Source organism: Littorina saxatilis, linkage group LG3 (genome assembly GCF_037325665.1).
Source record: "Littorina saxatilis isolate snail1 linkage group LG3, US_GU_Lsax_2.0, whole genome shotgun sequence".
Classification (NCBI taxonomy): Eukaryota; Metazoa; Mollusca; class Gastropoda; order Littorinimorpha; family Littorinidae; genus Littorina; species Littorina saxatilis.
In genome coordinates, this window is record NC_090247.1 from 31,905,076 (window position 1) to 31,918,103 (window position 13,028).

General features: G+C 40.6%; 1 protein-coding gene across 1 annotated transcript in view; it reads left to right on the forward strand.

Moving 5' to 3' along the window:
• LOC138961173 (uncharacterized) overlaps window positions 1-13,028 on the forward strand; it is a 41,629-nt gene that overhangs the window by 13,644 nt on the left and 14,957 nt on the right. The window contains exons 6-10 of the mRNA XM_070332773.1: window positions 764-865; window positions 9,714-9,779; window positions 10,400-10,585; window positions 11,197-11,403; window positions 11,738-11,818. Coding sequence (XP_070188874.1) covers window positions 764-865; window positions 9,714-9,779; window positions 10,400-10,585; window positions 11,197-11,403; window positions 11,738-11,818 — 642 coding nt within the window. The remainder of the gene's footprint in view (window positions 1-763; window positions 866-9,713; window positions 9,780-10,399; window positions 10,586-11,196; window positions 11,404-11,737; window positions 11,819-13,028) is intronic.

The following is a 13,028-nucleotide window of genomic DNA, read 5'->3' on the forward strand; positions in this document are numbered from 1 at the left end:
CCGGACTTTGGTATTGCATTTCAGCTTGGTGGCTTAAAAATTAATTAATGACTTTGGTCATTAAAAATCTGAAAATTGTAATAAAAAAATTTGTTGGATATAAAACGATCCAAATTTACGTTCATCAGATTCTACATCATTTCCTGATTCCAAAAACATAAATATGTTATATTTAGATTAAAAACAAGCTCTGAAAATTAAAAATATAAAAATTATGATCAAAATTAAATTTCCGAAATCGATTTAAAAACAATTTCATCTTATTCCTTGTCGGTTCCTGATTCCAGAAACATATAGATATGATATGTTTGGATTAAAAACACGCTCAGAAAGTTAAAACGAAGAGAGGTACAGAAAAGCGTGCTATGCAGCACAGCGAAACCACTACCGCGCTGAACAGGCTCGTCAGTTTCACTCCGTTATGCACAAGCGGCGGACTACGGTCATTGTGAAAAAATGCAGTGCGTTCAGTTTCATTCTGTGAGTTCCACAGCTTGACTAAATGTAGTAATTTCGCCTTACGCGACTTGTTATTGGTGTGTGTTGGGGGTGATCATTTCCAAATGAAATTGAAAGTAGCACATCTATTCTCCCATCTCTGTCTGACTTTGCAACACCAGTGTTAGGTATAAGCCTGTGTGTATTTGTGTGAGTTGGGGTATCGTTTTATTGTTTCAGTCCAAGCAGAAAAATGTGACGGTAAGCCGTCAGTTTTATTTTGTTGGTTCTTCGGAATCATTTCATAATATTGATACCATTGCAGCACTGGGCAACAGTGAAGACAGCATGGAGTCGGAGTCAGACACCGCTCAAGATGATGACGATCCTAACTATACACCAGGGCGCCCCATTGATTCAGAAAAAGGTGAGGGATGCGCGTTTGTGTGTCTCTGTGTGTAAGGTGTGTATCTTCATTTAAATTACATATTCTTACCCAACTCACATAAATAGCAATAACTTCGTTTGGTTGCTAAGACATTGAAGCACTCTTACATGGTAACATGGGGAGATAACTCTAAAACAAAAACAACATGCCATATAAGGCATGGTCCATAGTGGTTATCTCCCCTGTCGGTGTACCGCGCATGCGCAGAATGTATACCGGTGACACTCATTCCTTTTCCTTCAACCCACGTTGCATGACGTGTTTTGAAGTGCTCAGGCTTTTTCTTAAGCCATCGGCCTATCTCTCAGGGAAGGCCATCGAATCTTGGTAACATATCAACGACCTTCTTTACTTCTTCAGGAATTGCATGGGTGGGAGTTCCTCCGTCTCAGACGGATTTCCGTCTCAGAGAAATTTTGACAATTTTTTATTTTTTTTTTATTTTTTTTTTTTTTTTTTGCGCCCTCATTGATAGTCATCTCATACTGTGTTATGCCAAATGGACTGATAGAGCACTTTTTGTTGTTTCTAATGCTTGCCAGGTCCCTAAAATTTTTAGTTTTTGTTACTTTTTGTATCTCCAACAAGGTTCTTATTTATCAGAATTAAACTCAGGAGAGGCCAGAGAAACCCTTTTAAATTCATAAAATTCGTTTTCGGCCGGGGGCCTTCGCCCCCCTGGACCCCCCACCAGGGCGCTGCCCCTGGACCCCGCCGGGGCCTTGGCGGCCCCTGGACCCCGGCCTTAAAAAAAGTTCAGTCTTGGAACAATTTTGGGCTCCCACCCATGGAATTGGTGAGAGCGTTTCTTTTTTGTATAACGAGAAGATTTCTTAGCGTTTTTGAAGGTTTTGCCACTTGTCTTTTGAACTTTTGTCCACCATGTTTGACTTTCAAAATGGCCGACATCCTAGACATAAAGAGAAACTAAGAGCTCTGCCAGCAGACTCGCCCACCTGGTTCTCAATCGGGCAAAACGGTTAAAGCTGGCGCTAAACCACGAGCTTCTTCTACTACTCATAGCTCTCAAAGTTCTAAAGTTTCCTTAGCGAGAAGCTATCTTTAGCTTGGGACTTTTTCCCTGATACGCAGCATTCTATTCTATTGTTGATAGATAACGCTTCTCCCTCAGTTGACTTTTCGGCTTCGGTTAATAACCTCAGGTGTTACAACCATAATGAAGTTAAGCAAGAGGATCCTCTTGACTTTTTGTCATCGTTATTCTGAGGTTCAGGGAATGTTAACTGCTGATTGTAAACAAATAGCAAGTTAGGCTTCTCTGCAAGATGAGCAAGAGAACAACCCTGTGAGCCTGACAGAGATGAAGACCATCATTAAGTCTCTGCACAGGACGCCCCAGCCACAGGACAGCTACCACCTGCTATCCAGACCACAGCAGGTGGTCATCTTCCGCCTGAGAACGGGACACAACAGACTTAACCAGCATCTCCACAAGAAGCTGCATGTTGTGCCCTCCCCCATGTGTTCTTGTGGGGAAGCAGAGCAAGACACTGCCCACATCCTACGAGACTGCAGGAACCACCAGGTGCTGAGAGAGGAAATCTGGCCAATGCCGGAGTCCCTGCACAACAAGCTGTACGGGCCAGTGGCTGCGCTGCAGAGGACCACTAATTATATCTCAAGATCTGGACTCCAAGTGTGATCGGCGATCGAAAAGAAGAAGAAGAAGGCTTCTCTGCTGCTCCCTTCAGGAGTAGGTAACGCACTGTCGCTCGCACGGGTTCGTTCCGAATCTTCTGCAACCTTTACGTGTACTGACGTTGTTGCAGAGCCGACAGATGTGTTTAGTTCGACGTCAGGTTTACCTACCAACGAACTTTTGTCTGCCTGTCAGACATCAGCACCGCCCAGTCCTCTCGGCGCTTTAGCGTCGCGGGCGGTGTTTTTGCGCTCAGGGGCTTCTGCCTCAACTCTGGATTTGGTCCAGAGATCCCATAGGGGTTCAGCGTCTTCGTTTTACGTGTCACATTGACTGGCTTGGAACAAATGGCGTAATATTATTATTAACGGAAAGAACTCCACTTCTCTCCGTTCAGTGCAGGTGGCAAACCACCTATCCTGGCTTTCCGAATTTTCTCCCACGTATTTGAATTAAGACGATACGCGATATCAGTTGCACTGAAACAGCTAGGTCGCAATATTTCACTTGGGGGCTTTATAGCCAGCGTGGTTAAGGGAGCCTCCCTTCGGTTGGCTGAAAACAAATCTCCAGTCCCGACTTGGGATTTGCTCCTAGTTTTGGAGCTTTTGAGATCGGATTCTTTGATCCGTTACAAAAACTAGCCTTGCTAATCTAACACGGAAAGCGGTCATGCTTACTCTAGTAGCTTCTGAGAGAAGTGGGAGTAAGTGCATTTTCTGTCTGGTTTTGCTATAGACATCTCTTTGGAGAAAGACTGATCTATGGCGCTTAGGTTTCATTCAAAATTTCTGACAAATAAGCAGAAATCGGAGAAACCAGCTCCGATAATACAATTCAAACCACTTAGCAATATTTTGGCTCTGCTAGAGCCATCTTTAAAGGCACAGTGCAGCTCACAGCCTTCGTTTTGCGTTTTTGTTGCAGCTGAGTGCATTTACAGTTCAAAAATCCTCCTATGGTAGTAAAACAAACCCAAAACTACCCAACGACGACATCTGTGAAGCTCGACAGTTTCTTGTTCACGCGAGTGCATAAATTAACCTAGTTATTACGTGGTGTTTGGTCGGAGTTCGATTCAACTGAGTGATTCCGGCCTCCATTTTGTTTTACACAAACTCATGAAGACGTCTGACATAGTTTGCTAGTGACGTGTCTTTTTGTGCATGATGTGGTGATCTACCTGATCTAAATTTAGATCCGAAAATAGGCCAAGACCAGCCGGGTCCGAGTACGAAATTAATTCGTAAAAAACTCGTAGTTCTTGACTCTTTGGGTGCAAGTCAATGAAACTTGGTAGTTCTTCTAACCGATAGCTGCCTGAGGTATGACTAAAAGCCCCAGGGGCTCCGTGCACCTGGATTTGACAAGTTCAGTACCTTTAACCAATTGAACATTTCGAGTTTTGAAAACTTTTCTGACTTGCACTGATCCGTTTAGATCACCAAAACAAAGGCTCTTGTTCATATCCATCAACACTGGTAGAGGCAATGACTTAGTGAAGTCAACCTTAGCTAGATGGACTGCCACATTGATTAGGCATGCCTACAAGTGGTGGCAAGAAAAAAGGGGGGGGGGGCAGTCAGTCCTCCCTCTTCAGGCAGCACGGACTCAAGAAGTCAGAGTGTGGGCCTCTTCTTTAGCTGTACTCAAGTCTAAAAGACTTGCAGAAGTTATGAATTCAGCTTATTGAACGTCCAAGGACGTAGTCATGAGTTTCTATCTGCGGGATATTTTAAGTACCCGCTATTATAGTACACATGGTCTGCCAGCCCGACAGGATGGAACTTTCGGTCTGCCAGCTATGGTAGCTGCAGGCCAGATACTTACAAGATGTTAACTGTGAGTACATTTTCCCACCGCCTAAATTAGCAATCTGCTATTTATGTGACTTGGGTAAGAATATGTAATTTAATATAAGATTTCAAAAGTAAACTTTGATTTAATTAACATACTTACCAACTCACATACTGAATTCCCTCCCAGCCTGCCCCGCAAATTGTAAAAGGGGTATATGTGACGGAATGAGTGTCACCAGTATACATCCTGCGCATGCGCGGTACACCGATAGGGGAGATAACCACTACGGACCATGCCTTATATGGCATGTGGTTTTTGTTTGAGAGTTATCTCCCCATGTTACCATGTAAGAGTGCTTCAATGTCTAATAGCAACCAAACGAAGTTATTGCTATTTATGTGAGTTGGTAAGTATATTAAATAAATCAAAGTTTACTTTTGAAACTTTATATTTACTGAAAGTGAAAGCGTTTTTAAAAAGGAACAGCAAGCAAGTATGTGTTGGCTGCGTGAGAAGTATCTTTTTTTTAAATTTTGTTTCTGTGCGTATGGTAATTGGTATAAAAAATGAAAATTGAAGTTAGTATTATCAATGCTTTAAACAGCATCAAACTTCAAAACAAAATGGGAAGCACACGCATCGACTGAAATTCGTTTGCTCTTTAAATGTGAGATGGACAGACACGTAGACACCACCCTTATAAAGTGACAAGCAATGTAGTCTATTGTCCAGCGGTGTTAATTGATAACTGTTCAGGGGTGTCATTTGGGTCGGCCCTTCGGCCAATCGCCGATTTTTTTTTACTTTGGCCGAAACTTTCATGTCCCTATCGGCCAAATGTCCGAAGAGTATTCGTCTGAATCGGCCAAAGTTTGTCAATTTGTTTTTTATTGGTCAGGCTTTGCTTGCTAAAACTGCTGCCGATGTACTTAGTCAACTGACTGGCGTTTATTTTCTTCGCGAAAACCAAAAACGAAACATCAATGTTTTGAAAGGAAGCCATTGACGAAAATTATGGATGCCAGAGTGGTTTCCCTTGGACAAGCGAAACCACACTCTCAGCGTTTGCGTCCGCCGGTTCGCGATAGTTTATCAGTCAGTCAATGCTTTCGATTTGGACTTGAACATCATGTCGCAACCAAAAAAGAAAAAAAACTAAATTGGCGAAGGTTTGCTACCCTTCGCCAAGGTAAATGATTTCGAACAAAATGACATCAACACCGCGAATGTGGACAGTGTGTTGCACCACACTTTGAAGTAATCCCACACTTTGAAGTAAATTACTTCAAAGTGTGGGGATGTGCCCCTCACTTTGAAGTAAACCCATTTTTTACTTCAAAGTGTGGGGGGATCTTCCCACACTTTGAAGTAAACTCAGTTTTTACTTCAAAGTGTGGGGGGATCTTCCCACACTTTGAAGTAACTTACTTCAAAGCGTGGGACTTTTGCATCGCCTGTTTGAGCCTGATGATTTTGTCAAAAAAAATGGCAAAGTCTTTTGGATCTGACACCAGTTGATCATGTTTAAAATCAAGGATAAGCCACAAATTGTGTATAAAATAGCTACAATTCTTCAGCTTCAGGGGGGCTTTGCCCCCCAGACCCTCCAACGGGACCCTGGACCCCAGGTTGTAAACCCCCCCCCCGCTTCTGGCTTAACTGCTTCGCCCCTGTAATATGTGTTCCTAAGACAATGATTGTATGTATTGGTGTTCTCCTCTTGAGTCTTGTGCTTCAATGTTGCGGTGACTTTCGATGAGCCAAAATAATAGCCGAACATTTTCCAAAATGTCCTAAAACTTTCTTGACAGTTTCGGCCAAATGTCCCAACATGAAAATGTCTAGCAACACCCCTGCTGTTTATGACCACTCATGGTTTCTAATTTTGACCTTTTTGTTGTTGGTTTTGTTGGATAAAAGCTTTTGTTCATCATCATGTTTGCAAAAAATTCTTTTATGGCTGATACTTTTGGTTGGGGTTTGATTGTGTAGAAGCCTTAAGCAGGTTGTGATGGTGACAGTGAATCCGATTGCAATTGGAAAAAACCCAACTCTGTCTTTGTCAGCTCACTGCCACTGGCTATGCATCATACTCACGGAGCTAAGGCCCCCCCAAAAAAATAGTCTGTTTACGGTAACATAGGCAAAAAAAATAGGGTCGGTAGGTCGGGAGTTTTTTTATTTTTTTAATTTTTTTCCCCAAAAATATTTGTCAGTTATTTTGCCAAAAAACAGACTTTTTTTTCTTCTTTTTACATTTAGTCAAGTTTTGACTAAATGTTTTAACGTAGAGGGGGGAATCGAGACGAGGGTCGTGGTGTATGTGCGTGCGTGCGTGTGTGTGTGTGTCTGTGTCTGTGTGTGTGTGTAGAGCGATTCAGACTAAACTACTGGACCGATCTTTATGAAATTTGACATGAGAGTTCCTGGGATTGATATCCCCATACGTTTTTGACTCACATGCGAAGCAAAAGTGAGTCTATGTACTCACCCGAGTCGTCCGTCCGTCCGTCCGTCCGTCCGTCCGTCCGTCCGGAAAACTTTAACGTTGGATATTTCTTGGACACTATTCAGTCTATCAGTACCAAATTTGGCAAGATGGTGTATGATGACAAGGCCCCAAAAAACATACATAGCATCTTGACCTTGCTTCAAGGTCAAGGTCGCAGGGGCCATAAATGTTGCCTAAAAAACAGCTATTTTTCACATTTTTCACATTTTCTCTGAAGTTTTTGAGATTCAATACCTCACCTATATATGATATATAGGGCAAAGTAAGCCCCATCTTTTGATACCAGTTTGGTTTGCCTTGCTTCAAGGTCAAGGTCACAGGAGCTCTTCAAAGTTGGATTGTATACATATTTTGAAGTGACCTTGACCCTGAACTATGGAAGATAACTGTTTCAAACTTAAAAATTATGTGGGGCACATGTTATGCTTTCATCATGAGACACATTTGGTCACATATGATCAAGGTCAAGGTCACTTTGACCCTTATGAAATGTGACCAAAATAAGGTAGTGAACCACTAAAAGTGACCATATCTCATGGTAGAAAGAGCCAATAAGCACCATTGTACTTCCTATGTCTTGAATTAACAGCTTTGTGTTGCATGACCTTGGATGACCTTGACCTTGGGTCAAGGTCACATGTATTTTGGTAGGAAAAATGTGTAAAGCATGTGAGTCGTATGGGCTTTGCCCTTCTTGTTTTCATTTTTTTGATAAATGTCTTTGATGACGTCATATCCGGCTTTTCGTGAAAGTTGAGGCGGCACTGTCACGCCCTCATTTTTCAACCAAATTGGTTGAAATTTTGGTCAAGTAATCTTCGACGAAGCCCGGACTTCGGTATTGCATTTCAGCTTGGTGGCTTAAAAATTAATTAATGACTTTGGTCATTAAAAATCTGAAAATTGTAACAACAAAAAAATGTTTTATAAAACGATCCAAATTTACGTTCATTTTATTCTCCATCATTTGCTGATTCCAAAAACATATAAATATGTTATATTTGGATTAAAAACAAGCTCTGAAAATTAAATATATAAAAATTATTATCAAAATTAAATTGTCGAAATCAATTTAAAAACACTTTCATCTTATTCCTTGTCGGTTCCTGATTCCAAAAACATATAGATATGATATGTTTGGATTAAAAACACGCTCAGAAAGTTAAAACAAAGAGAGGTACAGAAAAGTGTGCTATCCTTCTTAGCGCAACTACTACCCCGCTCTTCTTGTCAATTTCACTGCCTTTGCCATGAGCGGTGGACTGACGATGCTACGAGTATACGGTCTTGCTGAAAAATGGCATTGCGTTCAGTTTCATTCTGTGAGTTCGACAGCTACTTGACTAAATGTTGTATTTTCGCCTTACGCGACTTGTTTTTCTCTCCCAAATGCCACAAAAAAGTCTAGGGTCGCGCGAAAATATAGGGTCGGTCGGGATACCGTAAACAGACTATTTTTTTTGGGGGGGGCCTAAACTGAAAGAACCTGCACAAGACAAATAATGCATCCTACTAAATTGAAAAAAATGCTATTACAATTGTTTCTATAGTTTTCTGCATATGATACCTTCAAAGAGTATGTCAAAATGTGTAATATCCGATTGAACTGACATGCTCCTTGAATAGAAGTTTGCTTGGTGCCGTAACTACGGACGGTTTGGCTGCATGATTTCGCACAACTTCACTTTGTTGGGACATTATAACTAATAATGGTGAGTTTGATTGCACTTTTTGATATTGATATTGATACTTTTTCTTCATTCTGATTTGCTTTGTTTTGAGTTCTCTTTTGAATTGTTTTTGGACTTGAAGCAGTGGAATAGAAAGCAATTCATGTGTTTTGTTTTTGTTCTAACTTCAAAAAAGATTTTTTCAAATGTTGCTTTCTGTCTGACCAGTTTGTTTAAACTTAAAGGTACAGTCCTTCCTCAGGTAAGCGCTCATGTTCACCATTAACAGACCTGTTCAGGCTTTTACACATACAAAAAAAATCCTTCAGCTCAATGTATGCCAAAAATCAATGGCCTGGCTGTGTGTGCATGGGTCAGGGTTGGTATTTTGTTGTTGAATTACTTGTGTACACATGAGGCACACTGCTTTGTCAATCTACTAAAAAAAAAATAAAAAAATTAAAAATCTACTCTGTACAGAATGCAGCCATGTCGTTGACTGTTGGTATATGTCCAAGTGAAAGAATATTCTTAGTTCATTGAAAAGCCTGGACATGTCTGTGTTGTGACTGGGAACATAATGGATACCTTAACTAAGTTTTAATACTTTTTCAGTTTCTCCTCAATACATGTGTTACTCAGAGTGATTTTGTCAAATGTCTTTGCACAATTATTTGCATGCATTATCTGTAGTGCAGCAATAAGATTCAGTATTTGTGCATACAGCCTTATTTTTAGTACATGTAAAGAACAGTGTTCTTTTTTTTATGGACAGACAGCTGCCTGTCCGTGAGCAAAAAGCCTGAGGTTTTCTCGGATGTTTTTGAGGCTAGAGCAATGAAACTTTACTTCTGAGTTTGGATAAACAGATGATTTCTGTCTGATTAAATTATAACTTATGACAAAGGTGAGTCGTATGAGCATTTGCTTTTCTTGTTGAAATTTGAGGGAAAGTTTATTTGTCAGTCCATCTGTACATTTTTCTGGAGTTGGCAGCATCTTTTATCACACATTTTTCACATTACGGATGAATTGTTTGGAAGAAGACATATATGTTATGGAAGAATCCTATGTCAAGATTTCTGTCTTAGCATATTTTGCTGACACTGACAGGGATAGTATTGCTAATTATGGGTTTTTCAAAAAAACAGTAAACGGTAATTATGTTACATTTTGCTATTTCAGTGCGAAGCAAGACACGTTCCCATCACAGAGAGCACCAGGACATACAGTCTGGACTTACTCATTCAGGTTGGTGAAGAAAAATGTTTAGGGCTTTTAAAGCTAAAAGCTCACCTTGATTACTCATCAACTAGCATTTGGAAGACAAGCTGGGCATACTATACAGCCCATTTTTGTGTTTTTCTTGAAAATTAAACCAAAATTGAGCGACAGTGGTGCTTAAAACGAAACGTTGTCATTGTAAAATCAGTACGTCAGAATGATCCAGCAAAATTGTATTTATTTGTTTGTTAATTATCTGTTATTGTTTGCTTGTTAGTTTATTGATTTATGCAATTATCATTTGGCCTGACGTGATTTTCAAAATCTAGAGATGAAGCATTCTAAGGCCAAGGAAACCTGTGTTTGTTATTTTGATTGAAGCCTAGCTTTTGGTGTTTGTCGTTTAAGGCTGTTGATACATTTAGTGGGCATGTGCTGTCTTGGACAGGGTTTCAGAGCCCAGGACTTACTAGTCCCGACAAAAAATTTCCAGCATGTTCTATTTCAGGCAGACAGATTACATTCTGTAAAATTGGATGATTTGATACCACTTTATGCGTCTTGTTTTTGTTCTTGCTTTTCCAGGTTTTGTATGGTTGTGTTTTGTTTTGAACAGTCATTAAGTTCATGGGATTCTGTTTTAACAGAAGAGGCTGGTGGAGATGAGTATATTCCGGAACATCAAGATGAGAATGACAAAGACGATGTAGGTGCGGAAGAAGTTGATGATGCAAAACAAGATGACTTTCACAAAGAAGATGATGATAACGAGGAAGATGCTGAAGAAAGAGATGATGAAATTGCAGACCTGAAGTTCACAGCACCAAAGAAAAGTAAGAATGTTTGTTACTTTGTTTATTAGTGCATCCGTCACATAGTAAACACGTGATAAATGAGCAACCTTGATGCTTTCTGCGATTTTTGTTGTTGCTGAATTTTGTTTCACAGATTGATGTAGGTGTCAGTTACAACAGTAATTCAGCAGAAAAGTCTAATCGCACAAAAAAGCAGTGAAGCCGTTGGTGTTTGATTGCAGTCTAAGTGGAATGATGTGAATAATTATTCCCCATGCAAAAGCCTGCACGCATCTGTAGTGATTGGCAATGTGAATAACAGTAACCCAGGAAGGTATTTTTTAGAATATGATGATACTTGTATTGTCAAATGGGAGTAAAACCTACTGGTTGTTGTTCATAAAATACTCAAGAAATGGATCAACAAGGTAAAGAGTTGCTCAAGTTAATTTTGATCAAAAATCTCATTTAGTACAGATCTCCTCAACGCAATGTGCATTATTCTCGGTTTCATTAACTCCATGGTGTTTCTGTTTCTATTTATGATAATAATAAAAGTAGACTTCTTGGTTTTGTGTTGAAAGATTGTAACTTGAGACAAAAATCTGCTTGCAAACAATGCTAAAAATAATGTTTGTTTTACTTTCCAGGGGATTTACATTCGGCTGGTTTGTTCAAGAGAAAGACGTGGTCAGATGAGGAGAGATCCGCTGTGGATTTTCATTTCCAGTCATTCATCCAAGACAGTCGGTTGCCAGGGAAACTCGACATCGAGGCTGTGATAGAGAAGGAGCCAGTGCTACAGAGGCGAACATGGAACAACATTAAAGACTTTATTCGAAATGCACATCACCTAGGTGTGCTTGTGTTGTGTGCTGTATTAGAGATGTGTGTGCATGAGAGAAAAAATGTGTGAGTGTGTGTGTGTCTGTGTGTGTGTGTGTGTGTGTGTGTGTCTGTGTGTCTGTGTCTGTGTGTGTGTGTGTGTCTGTGTGTGTCTGTGTGTGTGTCTGTGTGTGTGTGCCATTTCTTGTCCTGTATTTTCATATAAAAACAGTAAAATACCAGAATTTTTCAGTCAATGTGAACACTGCATCAGTGCATGTCTGTGAGTGCTTGTCCCAGTGAGATCTTGAAAAGCTTACAAAAAATGCCTGACTGGTGCAGAGTTATGTTTTTGTCTTTTCACAGGCATAGGGAAGAGGACCCGAGGGAAACACCCAGAGAAAGGGCAGAAGGGAAAGAGGAGAAGGACGGACGCACCAGATTCAGGTAAATCTTACGTCTTGAGAGCCAAGGATGTCAATCAATCAATGAGGCTTATATCGCGCATATTCCGTGGGTACAGTTCTAGGCGCTCTGCAGTGATGCCGTGTGAGATGAAATTTTATACGGCCAGTAGATTGCAGCCATGTCGGCGCATATTTACCTTTCACGGCCTATTATTCCAAGTCACACGGGTATGGTAGACACGGGGATGTCTGATGAAGAGGATATACCCAGGCTGTTAAAGTTCTACAGAGCCTGAATATTGTAGTCTCTAAAACTCTGGCTTTGCATCTAAGAAAAAGACAATTTTTGGAAACAATTCAGTCAGGATTTGTATGAGATGTGGCATGTAAGACAAGCTAAGCTATATATGTAGATCATGTGGAATAAGCAGTGAAGAAATGCTGTTAGCGTCACAGTGAATAATAAGCTCTGATTTGCATGTTTTAAAACAAATTATCAAGTAGACACCGCATTATCAATATCAGCTTTTTTTTCTTTCAAAAATGTGCTGACCATTGGAACTCATTATTGACTGTAGCACCAACGACGTGTATTCACTTGCGGTGCTCACAGAGCTAGCTCAGCTTGCCTCTGACCTTCAAGGAATACAACTCCATGGGTGAAACTTTTCCGCCTCAGGGCGGAAATCCGCCAAATGAAATTGGTCAAATAAGGAATTCCTTATTTTGAAAATCTTCAAAAAAAATTTAAAACAATTTTTGTTTTTGTTTTTATTTTGTTCGCCGGCGATCCGATCCGTATTTTCTCCAACACAGTGACCGGACATCGCTGAGTCTTTGTTTCACTGAGTTATCTGACTACAGCTTGGCATTTGTTACCATTGTTTAATGTGCAAATTTGTGTGTTTGAGATACCAGGAGAGGCCTACTTTTACCCTTAAAAAGCCTGATTTTTCGTTTTCTTCAGGGCCCCCTAGCAGGGCGTTGCCCCAGCACCCCTGGACCCCGGCCTCATTTTCCTTATTTTCAATTCTGATCAGTTTCACCCATGCAACTCTTCCATAGCCCATTATAACCCTGACAGTGGAGATTGTTCTATTAAGCTGAACCAATGTCCACTCTCACGCCGCAGCCCCATTTTCAAAACCTACCAACCTCTCCTCCCCCCCAAAACCCCCCTTCTCCCCCTCTTCAGTTTTGGAACACAGACGATAACATTTTAAACTTCAGTGAATAATGATATGAATGGA